Source organism: Mixophyes fleayi, chromosome 10, assembly GCF_038048845.1.
Source record: "Mixophyes fleayi isolate aMixFle1 chromosome 10, aMixFle1.hap1, whole genome shotgun sequence".
Taxonomy (NCBI): domain Eukaryota; kingdom Metazoa; phylum Chordata; class Amphibia; order Anura; family Limnodynastidae; genus Mixophyes; species Mixophyes fleayi.
This window is the reverse complement of record NC_134411.1, coordinates 77,904,975-77,926,219: the sequence shown is the minus strand read 5'-3', so window position 1 is coordinate 77,926,219 and position 21,245 is coordinate 77,904,975. Positions and strand designations below refer to the sequence as shown.

Here is a 21,245-nt window from a genome sequence, read left to right as displayed (position 1 = left end):
TCCCGGGTAACTTTCATCTCAATGATGTATCCCCCCCCCCCCTGTATACATTTCTAGATGAAACAGCTCTTAAATGTTTTGCCTTTTCCTCAGTCATTTGTAAACTTGCCTGATGAAGGGGCCTCTGTGCTCTCAAAACTAGCAAATATAATATTTTTTTTTGGTTAGCCTTATCGCTTCTATAATACTTTTGTCTTTTTTGACACGAAAGTATTTAACATCACATAGATTTTTCTGGCTAACACGGTACTGCAATAATAATAAAAAAAAAAAAAAATTTGATACACATTCCAATAGACCTAGATATGCTCTCTGACAAATTGCCCCCTGACAATACTAACGTGGAGCCTAGAGAACTGCAACATATATGCACAAAGGCAGAAGAGAGAGCAAGTGTTGCATTGTGGTGCACAAACACTTTAAATTCGGACTGTTATTACACAGAATTTACAATAACTGAAAAAACACAACTTTATTTCTCTTTATTAAAATATGGACTTATATTAGCTCAGTGAAGATAGGGTTGCCGCAAATTTGGCAACTAATCTGCTAAACACTAATATAAAAATCCACAACGATACAATAACTTCATGATCCAAGAGCATAACTAACAGCTCTTTAATCAACAATTACCCACAATCCTATTAGAGCTATAATTAGCCCACACTGATTTCTATCTTGAGGACAAATTACAAGGTACTATTCATGAGATTACTCCCAACATATGGATTATAACTCACGGCAATGAGCGCATGGCACCGAGAGTGTAATAAGCCAATTATCCCAGCACTCGCAATGCTAAGAATGTCCAGCACCTGAGTAAGAGAGTGTCAATGAAACCAAGTATGTAGTCTAAACAGGCTGGGGAAGCAGGGGAACTCCTGAGTCTACCTTTGTTTCTGTCCCAGCCTCTGATAGCAACCTGCAATCGTCAAGTCTTATAACAAAAATGTTGATTTTTTTTTTGATGAGGGGGTAGGTGGCAGAGTGGAGACTGACCATGCTTCCTCATCTGTTCCAAAAGCCCCTGCCTTAGCAAACAGAGTATGGCTTTACATAGTAGTGGATGGAAAAGTATTGCCCGGCTAATCACCAGGACCCATCACCATCATCATCATCATCATCATCATCATTTATATAGCGCCACTAATTCCGCAGCGCTGTACAGAGAACTCATTCACATCGGTCCCTGCCCCATTGGAGTTTACAGTCTAAATTCCTTAACATACGCACACAAAGACAGACAGAGAGAGAGACAATGGTCAATTTTGATTGCAGCCAATTAACCTACCAGTATGTTTTTGGATTGTGGGAGGAAACCCACGCAAACACAGGGAGAACATACAAACTCCACACAGATAAGGCCATGGTCGGGAATCGAACTCATGACCCCAGTGCTGTGAGACAGAAGTGCTAACCACTAAGCCACCGTGCTGCTACACCCCCATGCTATAGTTTCACCTATGCTGAGTATATTAGGAGAAAACTGTCAGAGGCATATTCAATTAGGGTTCACACGAGCGATTACGTGCGGCTGCGCATGTAAAGTGTCATTACAGTACCGCAACATCACGGATTTCCCCTCGTAACCCTATGGGGTGCGCACGGAAATCCGCAATTTTGCGGTATTGAGACCCGTGCAGCCTTGCATATTCGCGGGGCGCGAATCATAATTGACTATGCCCCTTAAAGTTTAAATTAGTAAAGAGTGTGGTCCTATAGTGGTAGTAGGTGTGCACTTTGAAATACACATGACACGTAAGTAGGTAAACTAGCACACATAAAGAAGTATCACCATACTTGCCAACTCATGGCAAGTATGATCCGGGAGCCTGCCGGGGAAGGTGGGTATGCAGGGGACGGGGCTCCGAAAAATCACGCCATTTTGGCCCCGTCCCCGTGACGTAATGATGCAAAACACGTCATTTTACTGTGGTGGCGGGGCCAAACGCTGCGATTCCCGGTGAATCGCAACGTTTTGGACCTAATTCTGCCCACTTCACTAGGAAGTGGACAGATGCGGGAGATTGCAACACTCTCCCGGGAGTCCGTGAGACCCGGACCAGGAGAGTTGGCAAGTATGAGTATCACAGGTCCGCTAATTGTTTGGGTTTGTAAATGACCTTTTCTGGATAGATGGAAAAAGAGGAAAAAACAAAATCCTTTCTTATTCTGCCTTAAATGACTATCTGTACAGATCTATGTAGGATCCTGTCATCCAGTTGTAATAAGTCCACTGTAAATATGTTACACTCCAATTCCACAGTTGTTTACATATGTGTGTGTGTACATTTACATATTCCAAGAATTCCTGTGTTTTTTTCTGACTAATGAGGCAGAAAACTAATTGAGCGGTTTCTATTATTGAATCCATTTAAATTACCTGCTGCTTTTTCTGGAATGGCGTGAATTCAAGCATTATGAAATGAAGCATGCTCATTAGTGATTTGTAGATAAAACATAATCACATTTAAAGTCTGTACACATTGAGATACATGTGGCTTGGCACACAGTAGCACACAGTAGGGGGGGACATAACAAGCACATATCACATTGTGTACTGGGTGATCTAATGTCTGAGGACAGAAAGATCGGTGATCCCGAACCATTTTATCGTCAGGCACTAGGATAAGTGCAACAAAGGATCTGACACTCTTTTTGTTCCTCAATCCCTATTTGTCCTATATGGATCCTAAATAAAGAACAGGTTGTCTTGTCACTGTAAATTAAATTGCAATTTAATAACACAATAACAATGAAGAAAGTTAGGGTTAGTTTGAACAATCTCTATAGAGATATATACGCAAATAGGTCACTCTATATTGGAGCATAGATTTCTGGGCATGCTATTTACACCTTTAAGTAAAATGCTTTCCACACTGATGATTCATAAGAAGATATCCCAAGTCCGAGGTTCCTGCTCCAACAACCCAGTGCAGTGCTTAGACTATGCTGGTGACTTGGGTCTTAGGACTCTTCTCAAAAGAGAAAGGGCGCCGTTCCTCCCATCCCCCAAAGCCATATGGCCCCTTAGGGGGCAAGGGTCTTCAGGCCCACCTTCACCGAAGTTAGCGGGCACCCATGTTATCCCAGAACCCTGGAGCCTAATTGCCCCTTAGGGAACAAGGGTCTTCAGGTCCACCTCCACCACAAGTCTTAGGTGGGCTCCTTTCTCCTCAAGATAAATCCAATCTTCCCTCGTGGAACAGAATCTTCAACTTTCCCCAGAAGGAGGCTGCCTTCAACTGCTTAGGGAGAGGGCTGCCCATTAGGGTTGCCCCACTAGGGTTGCCCCTAATCCCATGAAAACACAAAAATGTGACACACACGCACAAAGAAAAGACACAAAAAGTGGGAAGTGTAGTGAATGTGTATAATAAATGAAATAAATGGTGCCAATCATGGAAAAATAGAGCTGAAGTGTCCTAATCTGTGCACTGGTGTCCCCTACCACCATATGCATTTCCAGGCACCCCCGGCATAGTCAGCACTGGTGCACATAGAACCTCGTGCTTCAGGCAGCCGCTCATTTGGCCAGAGGATGTAGCGAAGGCCCATTGCCTATTGGAGGCACCTATAAGGTTCATGGGCATCTACACGTGATCTTAGCCAAAAGGGACGGTTTCACTTTTGTCAGAGCACAATAGTGATTGCTGCATGTAAGCTTCTATTGAGGCATCCTCTCTGAGATCATTAGAAAGGTAGAGTATGAAGCAACTACATATGTGTTTTACCACTGACTTCTCTCCAGAATTAAAATGTCTTATGTTTAAAAGGGAAACTGAGCCCAGCTACTACAAATGGAATAACTAATGGTAACTTAATTCCACAATATTAATAACATTTAAATCAATTTCACTGAACACACATTTATAGAAAAAAAATTTATGTGCTGAGGTTTTTGTGAATATGACAAATCCACCATAAATAATTTGTTATCAAACACTTGCACCAATGACTTTTGTGGCCTCTATGGTCCTAGGTTAATTAGCAACTGTCATCTAACACATCCTTACTGAATACAAGTATTCTCAGACTTACGCTGTACATTTCTTGAAGGTGAGAGCAGCAACTAGACAGCACTCAATTCCGATAGAGTCAGGAGTAGGGTCAGGCTGTCTCCTCTGATGACGTCTTTTTCTGACCATTGTAAGGAATTCTTCCAGGATGCTATGAAATCTCTCAATTTCTTCTCTAGAAATATAATGTTTACATACATGAGTAGCTCTAATACAGAAAAGATTAAACTAATGGATGTGTTGACTGTCGGTATCACACATTATTAATAATGCAATGACATTATCCATTTAATATCTGCAATTTTATAGTTCAGTGTTTAACCTGTGACACTCCAGGTGTTGTGAAACTACAAGTCCCAGCATACCCTTCCAGCAATAAACTGCTATATATTGGCAAAGCACGCTGGAACTTGTAGTTTCACAAAACCTAGAGTGTCACAGGTTAGCCAACACTGTTATAGTTCATTGTGATATTTTGATCATCTATTACTAATAAAACAATTACATGAGTGGCCAGATTAAATGAACATCATCTACTACTTCAATATAAAGGGATCCCCCCTTCCAGGTCTGTTCTGTCAGAAATAGGTTATTTTCTTTTTAAGATTACCCAAGTAAATGTTTGCTCTTCTTGGAAAAGATAGGGCTTTCTTGTGTTAACATACTAGAATAAATATCTAAATTATTTTATTTTTTTTAAAGTCTGTTACATAGGAAAAATAGACAAAATAAGGGGAAAGCCCATAAATTGACCTAAAAAATAGCAAAGGGTAAGTATACCATGTATACATTATTTTAAACTTGTAAATTTTTCCCCCCAAAACGTTTTCATTTTAGTTCCCTTTAATTTCTACCTTAGGCTGACACTGCTTTGTTGATGGGTCTCAATGTAAACTGTACCTAATACAGCTGCTTCTGTTAGATCCAGTTGACATGGAACGAATACTGTTAGCAGGCAGGAGAGAGCAGATACCGGTCTCTCCTGCACTCCCTGCCCTCTGTAGTCCTTGTGATGTCCCTGCAGTGCCCCTTACATTCATACCTTCAACATGAAAACTTTGGCACACTGTGGTAACATTTGATTTAGTGAATGTCTGTGACTAATGACTATGCCGATGGCTTGAACTATTAGCATGTGGCATAGCCAGTTTGAAGGTAGGGGGTATTTACTGTCTCCTCTACAGACCAAGCAACCAGTTGCATTCCTCCAGTAAACTTTGACAGCCAGTGATCTTTGATTGGCAATTGGAGATGTCTGAAGAAGTGCAACCAGAACACATCCAATGACTGTGCATCAGCTGCTTGTCACATGAAAGCATGAGAGGTATGGAATGGACGGGTTCATGCAGGAGGCACGGTGCCATATATTATATATAATTATATATATATATATATATATATATATTATATATACATATACACACACACATACATACATATATATATATATATATATATACATATACACATATATATACACATTATCGCTATTGTTGGAGAGGGGGAGATATTACCTCAGAAGAGGAACTCCGATTCTACCACACGATCATTGACTTCATCTATATGGTTCGCATTTTATTACATCTTCCCATATTACTATCAATACTACACATTGGAGCGCCATACTTGTTTATCTATCCGTATATATATATATATATATATATATATATATATATATATATAGTCAGTAATATTGTACCTTGACATTAGGAATACTGTATGATATGGAGACTGTACTCAATACTGGCATATTGTGTACTGGCTATGGGCTATGCTGTATACTGGTAACAGAGAATAACTGCCTGATCAGCCATTGAAAACTACACACTGAAAGGTTTAAGAGCGATGAGATCCTAAAAAGGGGCATGGCCTTAATAATGGAGCACACATTATCTCCTATAATATCAGCAGAACAACATTCAGCACTGCACCTCCACCGACTTGTATACAGCGCTCAAAGACACTGTGATCACATCTTCAACCCAATTCATATTTCATATGTCACAGCACAGAAAGGCAAAGTGCAGACATTTGTATTCATAAAACAATACATGTCTGGGTTTCAACGTAAAGATTACTCTGACATGCAGGAGTTTTGCTCTATATCAAAACAATTGCTTTGTAAATGCTCAATATGCTGTTGGCCTCTTGTGAGCTGAACACTGACATTTAAAGATACTGAAATAAAGTTATTGAAATTGAAAGACTAATGCCACAGCTCACTAGGCCTGTATCATGCAGATTTGGGTTCTAAGAACAGAACTGAAGAATCACCTGAAGCCGCACTGAATATTTTGGAATGCATATTACATTGGGCAGTGCTTCCCCAAAATGTATCAAGGGGGTTATCTTACTCATCATCTGAATCAGAGTCCTCCTCTTCCTCGCTGCTTTCAGGGTCACTAAATACTGCCGAGAGCGTGCCAGCACACTCCTCTTCATCAGTGACTTCATGGACAACAGGAGACTTGTCAGGAACTTCCAACTCAGGCCAGCACCTGTCTTGGTACTCTTTCAGCACCTCTGTCAGGATAAAAAACAAACACAATAATTAGGATATGTCTGCTATCACTAGTAGATGAAGATATCCCAACCATGCTGATGCAAACGCTATGAATGTACAATACATTGCTCAGTGTTAAGCGAACATTCTACTGCAGCTCTGTTAAGAAGTAAATGATTACCTCTCCAGCACATTAAGGAAGTTGAAGCTCCTCACACATATATAATACAATGTCCTGACACAGGTTATTTGAGCTATCGAGACATTAATAGTCCTGTCTGTGTGCATCATTCAACCACATCTACACAGTGCATTCCTGTTAAGCAAGACTGCCAAGCTATCATTCACTCTGTGCCTGATCTCCTAATACGCCAACCTGCTGCAGAGGAGTGAGACACAGCATGGTGGACATGTTTAGTTCAGGATAAATACTCCACATTATGTATATTTATGCAGCTCTATAACCATACATGCCGACTTTTCATTTTTTACCTCCAAGAGATCCCGGGGGGCGATTGTGTCATTTGGCCCCGCCCCCAAAACGAAATTGACATTTTGTTGTGGGGAACGGGGCCAAAATTACACATTTCCCCGCAAATCGCGTCACTGAGGCTCACATCTGGCCCACTTCCCTAGGAAGTGGGCAGGATTTTTGGAGAATTGCCTGCTCTCCCAGGGGAGTTCGGGAGGCCTACTCGGAATTCGGGAGTCTTCCAGGCATTTCAGCAGAGTAGGCAAGTATGTCTATAACGCACTGCCTTTATTATGTAGTACTGTCAAATAATGCCTATATTTTCTCTTTAAATTTGGTAAGTAGTCCCAGTTCATGTATGAGCTTACATATATGTCTAGGGAATGTCTGGACAAAGTAATCCAAATTTGGGGGTCATGATTAGAGAAGCTGCTTATGCAAGCCGCTCTAGGTGACCACTTTTGTCTGACTGAATAACCATCCAAGATATGGTACCCTCTTCCTCTTCCTTTCTTTTCTATCCATTCTCTCCCCGTTCCCCTTCCACCTTTATGTACGGGAATTTTCCATTCATTTATTTATATGCATAATATACACAAACTTACACAATGCACCTCATGTGTGTCAATTTTAGCAATGTTTCACTGTTTAAATCTCAGGTGATCCTTGCCTCAAACATCATAGGATTATTATAAATTAACATGGTGCAAGTAGTAAGAATGCACTACAATATACAACAACCAAATAGATGTTAGCCTTCAACACTCCTGAAGATTAAACACTAAAGACAGGAATGGTCTGACAATTAGCTATTGTTACAAGGTACTTGTGCAATAAATAGTTTTAAATTTGAATTACAGTATGTAAATGACAGCATGGTTAAATAATTTATATATATATGAAGCCATCCTATTTTAGATGTTAACAGTCCTTATAATTGCCGTTAAGGATTCATGTAAGTGTCATCTTCCGTTATTAATTTGCTAAGCATTTGTAAGTCACTGTCACTATGTAAGCTTATTAGAGAATGAATAACACATGGAATCAACCATAAATTCAAGCTAATATAGAGACAAGTACATTGGCAGCGAGAGAAAAAATGTGCAACAGTAACTCATTCAATAATAATGAGACTTTCATTTAGGAATGGACAATTTTTGGCTGTGTTGCTGAACAGCATCTGGATTTTTGTTTTGATCAAATCATATCTAAGTTTGTTCATTCTTGCTTTGCAACAAATACTATTAGGCATAATACGACCACAGAACAGTTCTGGAGCAATAAATGCCATAAAAACAAAAAATGTAAAAAATAAATTATTCCTACATGCTGTACTATGTTAGTGCTGTATTGACAGCTTTAAAGCTGGTGGCGCTGCATTTATACTCTAAGGAGAGTCATTAAGGAGAGCAAAGCAAAGGAGTAACTTTCCACCTGGGCAAAACCATGTTGCATTGCAGGGGGATGTACATTTAAAATGTGGAGACAGATTGAAATTTAAAGTTGATCTAGGACATGCCCTACCCCAAATATAAGTGTAAAAATAAAGCTATTAAGTATTTGTGTGCTACATGAAAAAGCAGCCAATATTTAACTTATGTGCAAAATAATAAACTAATTTGCACCCCTTGCATTGTAACATGGTTTGTCCAGGAACAAATTTACTACTTTTTTTGCCTTGCTCTCCTTAATGACTCAAGCCTTAAAATAGGATAATTACCACTTGTGTACATGGGGATAAATATCCTTGTTGCTATTAGTATTATTATTATTATTAAATTATTAAATGTAGGCCTATTGGAATGCTGAGTGCCTAAGGGATTCTTTGATCACCGCTCTGCCCCACTTCTATCAACATCTGGCCTATAAATGGAAGAGCTTCCTTTTTCTTTTGTATGAATTTGGTCTTCTCATCGCTGTTTCTCATTAACCTTCATGTTAAGCTTTCTAACTTGTCTACATCTCTCACATTGGTGTCTTTTTATCGCATATTGCTCATGTTAATTATAATTTCTTATCGCAATGATAAGAAATTAATTAACATGGCAATTTATTAAAAATTATTAGCCGGGACAGTGGCTCTGACAGAATCCTGTCCCAGCAAATAATCTATACTACAGGTTCTTATGGCTCTACAGAATTTGCGATGTGGAGGAGCACGGAGCTTGCCGGAGAGCGATCTGAGGATGCCCCTCTTGTGACACTCTCCCAATAGGACAGATTGGCTAACGCCATCTTCAGAAGGCACTGACTGTCGGGGTCAAGCTCAAGCTCCGCATTTTGGAGCTTGCTAAAAAGGGCATAACCACAGTCCCAGAAGACACCTATGGGGACCGTATTTGATGAGGCTGGGACCACAGCAGATATATCCAATATCCTCTAATAATATATATCCTCGTTACTTGATAATGCGGTAATCAATAGGCCCCCTTGTCTTAAGTCTACAAAGTTCTTTGACTCTCTCATGATATGCATTTACGTCATAGCTTCTACTGGTATTATCTAGTTTTCACAACTGTACATGTCATCTAAATAGTCCTAACTAAGGGAGTAATGTGAGCACAATTGCACTATGCAACTGCATTGGGGTCCAGGACTTAAGGATAATGCACAACCCAGTGTACTGAAGATTATGTGGGATCACTGGAGGCTTCACAGACCTGGTGGGTTGGACACATAACCACCACATGTATGTGAACAGTGGCCTGAACAGTAAACTCTTCCCAATTTCAGATTATACGTTTCGATGAGATTTCTTCTATAAATAATGTGGGTCAGATTCGCTGAATTACATGCTGTATGAGTGATCATGACATGGGTGTATCTCACAGACTTACAGACAATGCAAACACTTCCAGTGAAATATAATAACAGCATGCTGACCTTGCTGGTCCCGGAGTAAAAGGATAGTTTTTGCTCCACGTTCAAACACAATCGTTCTTAAATTCTCCACGCCAATATCAGGCAGACAGACGTCATATAGAGCAATTACAGTGTTGAACAGGTCCTGGTTGGATACCTAGACAAAACAATAAAGTTACAGGTCACTGACTCAATCTTTAGGTGTCGTTCCACTGCCTGGTCACCTTGCACAGCCTTCCCCAGGGATCCCCAATCATCTATCACTTTCAGGACATATTTAAACATAAACTTACATAATAAACCTGTCACAGAAAGTGAGGAGAAAGCTCTACCCTTGTGCAGTATAACAGCTGTGCGTCAGGAATCAGGTATGCTTGAGTGATGATAGAATCACATTAAAATACAGGTGCTGAGAGATCCACTTAATGGTGAGAACACATCCCGGATCGTATCAGGCCCTGATGATAAGTTGCAGTTGTAATTTCTGTGCAGCTGATAGCTACAATCTTCATATTATTAATATGGATGCAACAAATCAGTGTGTTTTTTATAATTCATACAAATATTAAATTCCCAAGAGGCCGTACAAAATGTTTTGCATTAGATTGACACTTGAAATAAGGAATACTCATGGAATCTATAGCACACAAGTTCACACATTTCAACATGTCAAAGAGAAAAGGATACTCCATTAAGAAGAAGTCTGGATTATTTTATTTTTTTCTAGAAATTCTCTGTAAATGATGCAAGCCTACACTCCTACAGTGCAGAGAGGGCAAAGGGGTATGGACCTGCTATATAGGTATGTGGCCTGGGTGGATTGGAAGTAAGGCCGTATATCAATATCAATCCCAATATTTGTACTGGTTTACTTAGCTATTTATAAATCATCCAGCCTTTGATAAAAGAAAATCACCAACCTGGCTGATTAATTCTATTAAAGATATGGACAACCAATTCATGGTTTGCATGATTCTATGGGGTCATAGTCGGCAGTTACTATCAAAAATAGCCTATGGATCAGTTCTAAAATATATGCTGTATTTTACAAAACATCCCCAGATATGCCTTTTCAGGAGGTGGATACTGGAGGTGTTAAAGCAATAATTGAATATCTTCAGCTAAAGAAACTCTTTGGAGAAAAAAAAGTTTGAAAGGTTTATTAATTAAAAAAAAATGAAAAGCTTGTGCTGTGATAACATTATCACTCAATTTCATTCCTGAAATCTCTGGTCATCCAACAGACCAGACAAATAGTTTTAGTACCAATCCAAAGTAGGTTGTACTACAATTTACAAAAGTCATATTACAATTGGCTGAGAAGGTATATAGGTGTATCCTGGTCCTTATGGGTCTCCTGAATGCAATGGAGAAATTGAAGAAGTCTGTGGAAGTCTTTGTTCAAAATCACTTGATTGGAAACATCTGTTTTTGAATTAACTCCTTCATTCCTGTTCATATCCCTCTCACCAGCTCACACGCAAGGATTAAATAATATAACATATGACATAATAAAACCACATAAAATATAAATGATATACTAAAATAAGATAAAACAATGTAAATATTTTCATGCTAAAATAAATTGTCTTTATCCAAAAAAAATATCTTTGACAGAGGGCTGATGCAATCATATGTAATGATATGTAATGATGATAACGACTATCAGCAACACTGACTGGCTCATTGCACATGGACCCCTCCAGCTGATAGTACTGAAACCAATAGCGTTGAGTCTACATTATATCAATTATGTTCAAAACTTAGACATTTTTTTAGAACTAGCCAAAAGAGTATCCCCCCACACATACCCAAAGACAACCCCACAGTATCCTGCCTAAAAAGAAGACAGGACTCATGGGGATCAGAGGTACAAGAGGAGGAAATAGACACAGGGGCAAGACCCAAACTAAGAAGGTAGACACAGAAGGGAAAGGAATATTCAATCTAAGTAGCCTTGAATTAACCGTTCACTTGAAAAACATTTTGAATAAGGGCCTCAAATTTGCCCCAGATAACAGGCTTAACAAATTTGACACATATATTGACATACAAAGATTTGTGAGAAGACTTACTCTCAAGAAATATTTTCTAGATCCCTCTAGGAATATCGCTTACAACCAGAACAAGGAGGGACTAGACGACTACATACATACCACACTTAAAGAAAAATCTACCTTCTACCCCAGCTACACCAAGGAAACTTTTATCTGTACCTTTCAAAAATTAGTTGAAAGTGACTTAGAAGAACTTAGAATCCAAACAACAGGACACAAATCCAACATAAATAAACAAGAGAAACTAGCAATCAAACAGTTGGGAAAGAACTCTGAAATCATCATTAAACCGGCCGACAAAGAGGGAGGGATACCGGTACTGAACACAGTTGACTGTCTAGCGGAACTAGATAGACAGTTAGAAGATAAAACCACCTACGAATTACTCTCAGGAGACCCCACATCTAAATACCAAAAAGAATTAGAAAGTCTCCTCAATCAAGCAGCTATGCACAATATACTCAACAAGAATGAATACACATACCTATTAATAAAGCACCCTAGGTTACCTGTAATAAACCAGATTCCCAAGTTACACAAGTCACTCCTCAACACACCCGGAAGACCGATTGTCTCTGGGATTGACAACAAACCTGTCTGAGTATATTGACTGGTACCTACAGCCAATAGTATCCAAACAAAAGAGCTATCTTAGGGATACGGGCCATTTGCTTGAAATCCTGAAAGACATCCAATGGAAACCAGAATTCTACCTCATGACGTGCGATGTGGTATCTCTGTATACCATTATCGAGCTCACAGCAGGCTGCAAACATACTAGAGCCATATTGGAGAACAAGTCGGGTCTCTCACAGGGGCAAACAGATTTCCTGATTAATAGTATAGATTTTATCCTTAACCAAAACTACTTCTGGTCCAGGGGGAGTTACTACAGACAGGTTCCCGGGACTGCCATGGGCGCAAAGTTCGTGCCTAGCTACGCAAACCTGTTTGTAGCCTACTGGGAAGAATTGAATATATGGAACAACAATCCATTTCATAAGCACATTCTTAAATGGTGTCGCTATATTGATGACGTGTTCTGCGTCTGTACAGGCAGCAGAGACCAACTCACAGAATTCACCACCTACATCAATGGGAATAACTTAAACATTGTTTTCAGTAGTACCATCAGCGAACATAAAGTAGAGTTTTTAGACTTGGAAATTTTTGTGGAAAATGACCAACTTGCAACACAAACCTTCTTTAAGAAAGTGGACTGCAATTCATTTATACCGACCACTAGCAGTCATCACCAAACCGGGCTCAAAAACATTCCAAAAGGGCAGTTTACACTGCTCATCTTTAATGCATTACGACAAACAAGCCAGTGCCCTCAAGGATAGATTCCTAGAAAGACAATACAAAGAAAGGGATGTTGAGAGTGCTTATACCTCGCTTAGAGACACTGACAGAGAGACTCTCCTTAGAAAGAAACATGCCAAGAGGGAAACCCTGATGAACACAAGGCAGCCCTTCCCTTTATAACCAAATACAATAGGGACCATAAGAAGATCGAACATATCATCAGGAAACACTGGCATGTACTATTAGGTGACAGCGATAATAAGAAAATACTCCCCCCAAGGCCATCCTTTGTATATAAAAAAAGGTGATAATTTGAAAAACAGCCTAGTACAAAAGCACTATTCCACCCGCTAAAACAACCAAACAACCAATACAGAAGGCACGTGGCTAAATGAAAAGGGAGCAGGTATCTTCCACTGCAACAGGTGCTCAGCATGCAAGACTAGCAAAGTCAGGGACACAAAAGCAGTAACAGAATTTATGTCAAACTTCACTGGAGAGAAATTTAAGATCAAGCACAGACTCACCTGTGACACAACAGGTGTAGTATGCCTTTTGCAATGTCCCTGCGGCTACCAATACGTAGGGAGAACTATCAGAAAACTGTCCGTTAGAACTGCTGAACATCAAAGAAATATCAAGAACCAACTTTATACACATAGTGTTCCTGAGCATTTTCTAACACATCATGAACACGATCCTTCAAAGCTCCTGTTTACAGGCATTTGCAAAGTCAAAAAACCCTGACGGGGAGGGGACTACATCAGGATCATATCACAAGCCGAGATGAGGTGGATCTATAGCCTCAAAACACTGTCACCTAATGGTTTAAATATAGAATTTGACACAAACATATTTTTGTAAAAGTAAATTTGTGGTAGACCTTGTCTGTCAAAAGAAACATCACACATGAGCACTGGCCGTCAATGTCTTTATTTACATACCATCTGCCCAATAAACCGATGGTATTGCTTCTACTTGTCAAAAATAAATCTGAGCATTAAGATTAATAAGCTTCGAAAGCTACTCATTTGATCCCCTACATATACTTATTGTTTCATTAAAGGCTTATGTTCGTCACATGCTGTTAATTCTATGCGTGATTTAAGTAATCATCCATACTGGTAGTTGAACTAACGGAACTTGATGAATAAATTATAGCTATTCTACAGCTTAATAATGCATGCTTATCATTGATAAGAACATGGCAAGGAGCACCATATTATATCAAATACATTAGAACTAACAATAATGTTCATGTACACTTTGATTTTTCTTTATGCTCATCTATTGTTACATCGTGATAAAAGGGAAAGTTAAGGACCGTTCGGAAGAGCTAACTGCTATGTCAATCATCTGAGAGAACTAATCCTCACTTGGTTATGCTAATTAGGATTTCCTCTTAAATTGAAGGAAACGCACTCCATACTTAATTCTATTCTGGTCATCCCTAACAAAGCCTACAAGGGCGAAACGCGTAGGTACCATACCCAGACTTTCTCTCTCAAACAAAGAACTCATTTACCCATTCAATATTCATCACATTCAAGTAGAGGACGCGATCCATTCAAGCGCATACGCAAGGACCAGACACAGAAGGCGCGCAGCCGCTTCAACATCTGTGATTTCCAGCGGTGGAGAAGAGAGGACGGTGAAACGGATCGGACGCTCCGGGGATTCAACCTACTCCAACGGTGAGTGACACCCACAACCCGCGTCTCACAATCTTCCGAACTTGTTAGTGATTTTGCCATCACAGAACAGTGGAGCTATTAGCTCCAATCTACTATCTATGCCAGCACAACTTGGCGTTTCAGACTTTGCATAAATATCCCTTTCTGCTACTTAGTTAGAGCATATTATCCAGCGGAACCCATCCAAGTAGCTCATATTATACTCAATAGCTAAAAAACAGGATTGACATCTGCAGTTTATTTGACTATACAGAATACCCACTGCAGGAGGTTTTCAGACTCCGGAGAGGACATTCTATTTCGGGACTTACACTAATATTGCTTATCCAGTTCTCCCATTTAGATGGAGGTCTTTAATTCAGACTCTATCATCTGGTTTGTCCTGCTGATTTGAATCATTGCATATGTACCCATTACATGCATGTGTGACTACTATACTGCATTATGTTTGTTTGAAATCACTGATATCCTATCGTATTTTACCCTATATATATTTGTTTTATCCAGTGCACTTGGTAGTTGTCTTGGTTCATTTAATACCTTGCGTACTTGTATTTGCATTTATTTCTATGACATCTATAATTCTCTAATTCTCCATTCAAACTTATTGCGCCTGGGACTCCATTTTTTGTATGTTTATCAATTATGCTCACCTACTCTACCGGAACTCCCTGGTGGATCATGAATTTCAGAGAGTCCTCACCATCTCCCGAATGATCGTTCACGTCACCACGCCCCCTCCCAGACTTGCCAACTGACCTCCCTTCCGGGATCTCCCAGGGAGGAGAAGGTATTGAAAGTTGGCAAGTATGATCAAGTTGTGGTCATCTATTCTCCTTTCCTTTTGACTTTTAATGGGGAAAAAATTAAAGAGGTTTGTTAATTCATTTAATTTTTATTTGTGTTTAATTTATATTTTTTTTAAAACACAACTTTCTCATTTATTAGTAACTGCAGAGACAATATTATCTCTTCTCGATAGGACACTCTTATTGTTGAGTACAAATAGGGAAATGTGACTTTAGCTTTACTATTAACACGGACAAGCTGTATCTATATGCTCTGTGCTGTCGTGGGTCTCTTGTATGCCACAGACTCTATTGTATGACATGTATAACTAGCATTTGACCTGCAAACACATACTTGTAACTGTAACAAAAGGAGGCATTTAGATGGCAATATGCAGAGAAAGCAGGGAAGTAAAGTAAAACATTTGTGCAGCAATGCACCTAGATTGAATGTAGAGACCTATGTGTAACAAACAATAGTTTAAGTTTGGTTAACTTACATGCAGAGAAATCCTTCCTCTCAGCAAACAGACAGGGTGTGTCTCTTTAGTGCAAACAGAGCCAGTGATGGGGCGTTTCCTTTTAAAGAGAAGGTGGGTGTATCACCTGTCCATCAAGCTAAGGCTGGGGGAGGAGTATCAGGTATAAAAGCTTGTTTGTATCATTTGTGCACGGAGATCAACGCTGGGAAAGCTGGCTGGTCTTGAGAGAGCTGAGCTATGTCTAGCTAGCGTTTAGGGTCTCCCAAGTATTGCTGTGAAATCTGTACGGTGTCAAAACATTTACCATCCTGACAATAAAACTACATAAAAAGGAAGAAGTTGTTCGCGTGTGCTTCAGCAGTAGCGGGCTCTTGCCACATAACCTATAAGCTATCATCCTTATGGGAATACTTGGACAGCAGCGCCCTAATGTATGGCCCCAATAGCATGCCTGACACATCAATCCTGCAGTGATAGATGCCGCTCAAAGGCGCTTAGCCCTTGATTCCCAGCTGCAGACACTATCTAATAGAGTACAGGACAACAATGATTATTTATTGGCTTTAAGTCATGTCAAATACACAGTCAGTGCTGGACGCTTCTAGAGAACAAGTGAAATGTAGAGGTAATTTGGCTCCAGACTACAAACACGACATGTCACTTAAAAGTCACACTGGGAGTGGTAAACAAAAGCAGTGCCTGGGAAAACATGTATACATCCTAGCCGACCCCAGATCAAAAAAAAACTTTCATGGACTGACTTTTCATTAGTGTCTATATGTTAACAAAGGTCAGGGACCAGTGAGAACTTTGCAATAGGATAAGATTGATCAGGACATGATTTGCCTTATTGCAAATATATCATCCATAATAGAATACTTCCACCTACTGACCAAAGCATCTAGAAAATTTTTTTTTTACATGTGCTCACTTGGGGGAACCAAAACTTTATCATGCTGCAGTAACATGTAGATGTAGAGTACATTACAGCAGCATCGCGGAGTGAGCAGTGCCGTGGCTGCTGTACATTCTAATATGACCGAATGCACCTTAGCAGCACAGACTTGGTGTGCTGTTCTTTGCTTTCAAGGTGACTCGCACAGTAAAACTTTGAAATAATAATTTAAAGCATCTATTTCAATTCTGATTTCTAGATTTCCTGTACTTAATTGTCCCCTTATACATAAATATCATTACATATTGACCTACTAACAAACCTCCAAATACACTAGCTAATGAACAAACTTTAATGCCTTACAAAAATATTCTGTGCACTTTCAATTATTATTTCAAAGCCGTTATCTTGTGAGAAGGTCAATTCACCGTCAACCAATCGGCAGCCAGAAAGGCGAGTCAATCAAGGTACACTTTTAGCAGTTTGAATTTTTGGTGCCACAGCGATCCTTATCACTGCATCACAGGGCGACGTTGGCGCAACAGTAGTTCATCAGTGTAACCAGACGGAGAGGATGCCAGGGGACGTCCAGAGTCCATCGAGAGGCAAGACAAGAAGATTGTCGGGAAGAAGCCACTGGGTCAAGCAGAGAAGACGACTGCGGTGGCAGAAAGCCCTTGTCAAGGTTATTAGCGCCCCTGCCCGCAGAGAAGCACCGAATTGGAGAAGAGGTGCCATCGGCTGGAGGGTCTGGAAGAAGCCCTGGAGGAAAGGCTGGTATCCTGTGTGGAGCAGGTAAGTATAGCTATTGTTGTAAGTTGGGCACAAGGCCTGTGGCACATTCCAGGCAGTAGGCCTGTGGGTAACAGTGGGCGCAAGGCACTGTTGAATTAGGGAAGTAGATAGGATTTCTTGTGGGCACCAGTATATCAGGCTTGACCTGAAGGCAAAGTATATCAGGCTTGAGGCCTGTGGACAAAGTCTATCAGGCTTTAAGCCTGTCGAGGCAATTAAGGCTCTAGGCCTGTTGGTTTGAAGTGGCATTAGGCCGGTAACTGTAGGTAATAATTCCCATAGTGAGACCGTGCCCAGTCTGTTTTCTCCTGTTAAAAGGTAGTGGCCATTTTTGTGGTGGTGATTGTAAATTAATACTCTATACTTTACAGCATAGTACTGTACCGTATTGTGGGTGTTATCCTTGTGTAATTTATTGCCAGGATCCAGAAGTCAGGCTCCCATTAAAGGTAGGCTTTTGGTATCCATATCCTTCGTCTTTGCGTATGTGTCTGTGTGACTGTGGGGTTACAAGCTAGGGTGGTGCACCACACCTAGTTGTAGTAGCGTAAAGTTGAACAGCGTCTGATTACATAGTTTGTTGTCAGATCAGGGCACTGCTTTGCTGTTGCTGTAGTTAGTGCTTTTGTGGGGGGGGGGCACATTTGAGAGGGTAGATAGCTCTGTGGATGGGCTGTGTTTTGTTTCACCTGTGTCCCAGATTTGGAGGGTTGCAAACGACCATCAAGAGGAAGCATCGACCATTCCCCAACTGAAGTGCTGAGGGGTTTGAACGCTGAGGTTGGACCACAGGGTGCCTGGTAAGGAGTGTACGGTTCATCCCATAGTCATCCGTCAGGATTGGGTGAGTACATGGGGTGACGGGAAGGGATTTATGGTTAGTATTGCCCATGTCCCCAAGGCACCTTAACAATCTTCCTTGAAACAGCAAGGACTAACTTGAAGTACAGCAGATTTTTTTTTTACAATCAGCACAGTAGTAGCAGTAATTTATTTATGTAAATATTTATATATTATGTGATTTTTTTTTTTTTTAAATCCACATAATGACTGGTTTAATTTATATGGTATGAAATGTGCTTCCCCACAGCAGGCTGACAGGTTGTGTCTGAAGTCAGGACAAACAGAACAGCTGATGAGAGCTTCCTCCTAAAGGCAAGGTGGGAGTGTCACCTGCCCATCAAGCTAGGGCAGAGGAGGGTCAGGTATAAAAGCCTGTTTGTTTCACTGTTCAGTGTGACTGATGCTAGAGAAGCTGGCCGGTGGCTAGAGGCAGGTGGATATAAGAGATTATATATATATATATATATATATATATGTGGCACAGGCCTCTAAGAGAGGAATCAGCTATTCAGCTGACAGTCTACAGGTACAGGATGCAGTCTGGGTTACACACTGGAATAGCAGTGCACCTAGGTTCAGATATATACAGGTCAGATCAGAGACAAGTGTGACAAAGTATACAGTATACAAATATAAATTGTGATTTAACTTACATGATTTGAACGGCAACAGCAAAGCTGTCAAGGTTTGTCTGCAATCAAAACTGGTTACAGATCCCCTGCAGGGAACTCCCTTTAAAGGCAAGGTGGGCGTGTCATCTGTCTATCAAGCCAAGGGTGTGGGAGGAGTCTCGATTATATAAACCTGTGCACTTCTGCATGGCGACTGATGCTAAACAGTGGCCAGTGTCTAGACGGGTGGTTTATGTCTAGCAAGTGATAAGTTACCCGGTCATTCTGACTAAGTATATGCTGCCTTATTGTAAAGGAACAATAAAAACACTGTTTTGAGCAAGAAGTTGCTTGTCATATAGTCCAAAATACCTAACCATTAAATATTTTGCCCACCTATAAATGTAGGCACAATGACACCAATGGATTTTTTTTGTTTGTTTTATTCAGTACTCAACCATTTGGAAACCCTCCTTTAAAAATCCTGCTTTTGCCCCTGAATTAAGTATATCCATGGTAACAGGACCACTCAACGCTATACGCAGGGTTGCTTTCATACAGTGTAGCATATGGGAAGTGACATCTATTCCCTAAATGAGATGCCTAGCAAATACTAACTAGTTATGAGTGAAGTGTAAACATCTCTTGCCACTAATGTGACTGAACGAAAAGAGACCACATAACTGAATTTGCAAACCCGATTCATGTTTGAATAACACACATTTAGCCAATGATTGCATCAAGCACGCACTTTTCATTTAAATGCTAATCACCCATAAAGATTGTTTCTCATAAACCTAAAGGACCAGACCTAAATACCTTTGTGCTTTTAGCAGACAAAATAATTAAGTATGGAGATTAATGTAAACTGCTGTGTCGTCTCCGAGCCAAAATCTCATTTGAACAAGGATGTAAATCTGCCGTGCGTCAGGTTCTCTAATGATTCACTGATCAACATTTATATACAGATTCTTATTTTGTATCTAAGTATTTTTATTTGGCAAGGCTACAGATGGACAGAAGAATCAAACATATGGCTTCTTGTAACCCAACATCTAGAGCGAGAGGCTTAGAGTAGGTGTTTTGTTCGACTGTACGAAAGTATAATCACATGGGTCTGTGTTACCAGGGATTAAGAAAATGTCTGCTTTGTTGCTCAGACAAATCCCTGGGTCTGTGGAAGAATTCTTCTTGTGTATGAAATACCTGAACAAATCTAACACTAAGGAAATCTTCAACAACAGAATGAACAGTTGGCAATTTGACAGAATCGTTCAGATATGCTAAGGAGCTCAAGCAAATACTGAAGTATTTTGTTAAGAATAAATCCTATTACAAGAAAGAATGTAATTATATAGGGGCTATGTGTCAACATGGTTTAATTATCAAACGGGAAGATGCTGAAAAAACAAAAAGAAAAAAAACACAATTATCCATTTCCAACAAATTACAATGACAGGAAAACAGTGCAGTAACCCATATCAACCAGATGTTTGCTTTCGTCTTGTGAGCTGCACTAGAAAACTGACAGAAACAGATTGGCTTCTATGGTTAACAGCACCTTGTGCAGTGTGCTGGTTTTCATACAGTGGATATAAAAAGTCACCACACCCTTAGCGAAATTACAGACAAATATGAATTTTTTTTTATTTCTTGTTTTACATCACATCAGATCTTTTTCCACTTTTAATGTGACCTTGTAACCAACGAAATTCAAGTGAAGACATTTTTTAGGAAATGGAAGTGAAAATAAAAAAAAACACCCATAAGTGTGCATACCTTTTCATAACGGGCTGCCGTTGGGTTCAGAAGAAAGTAGAGAGGGAAGGGAAGAGTGAGCAGAACAGACAAAGAGGGTGATCAGGGCCAGATCGAGCATCCAGGCCAAGGCTCCGTTTCTATCACTCTATTCTCAA

At 40.0% G+C, this 21,245-nt stretch overlaps 2 protein-coding genes across 4 annotated transcripts in view; one reads left to right on the top strand and one right to left on the bottom strand.

The window, feature by feature from the left end:
• The window catches only part of LOC142104325 (uncharacterized), a 190,069-nt gene that overhangs the window by 103,281 nt on the left and 65,543 nt on the right, over nt 1-21,245 (bottom strand). For all 3 annotated transcript variants that reach the window (XM_075188922.1, XM_075188924.1, XM_075188923.1), the window contains exons 3-5: nt 9,878-10,013; nt 6,374-6,542; nt 4,042-4,194 (exon numbers count right to left, since the gene is read on the bottom strand). In XM_075188922.1, coding sequence (XP_075045023.1) covers nt 4,042-4,194; nt 6,374-6,542; nt 9,878-10,013 — 458 coding nt within the window. The remainder of the gene's footprint in view (nt 1-4,041; nt 4,195-6,373; nt 6,543-9,877; nt 10,014-21,245) is intronic.
• LOC142104326 (cytochrome P450 2J4-like) overlaps nt 1-21,245 on the top strand; it is a 258,403-nt gene that overhangs the window by 201,766 nt on the left and 35,392 nt on the right. The window lies entirely within an intron of this gene.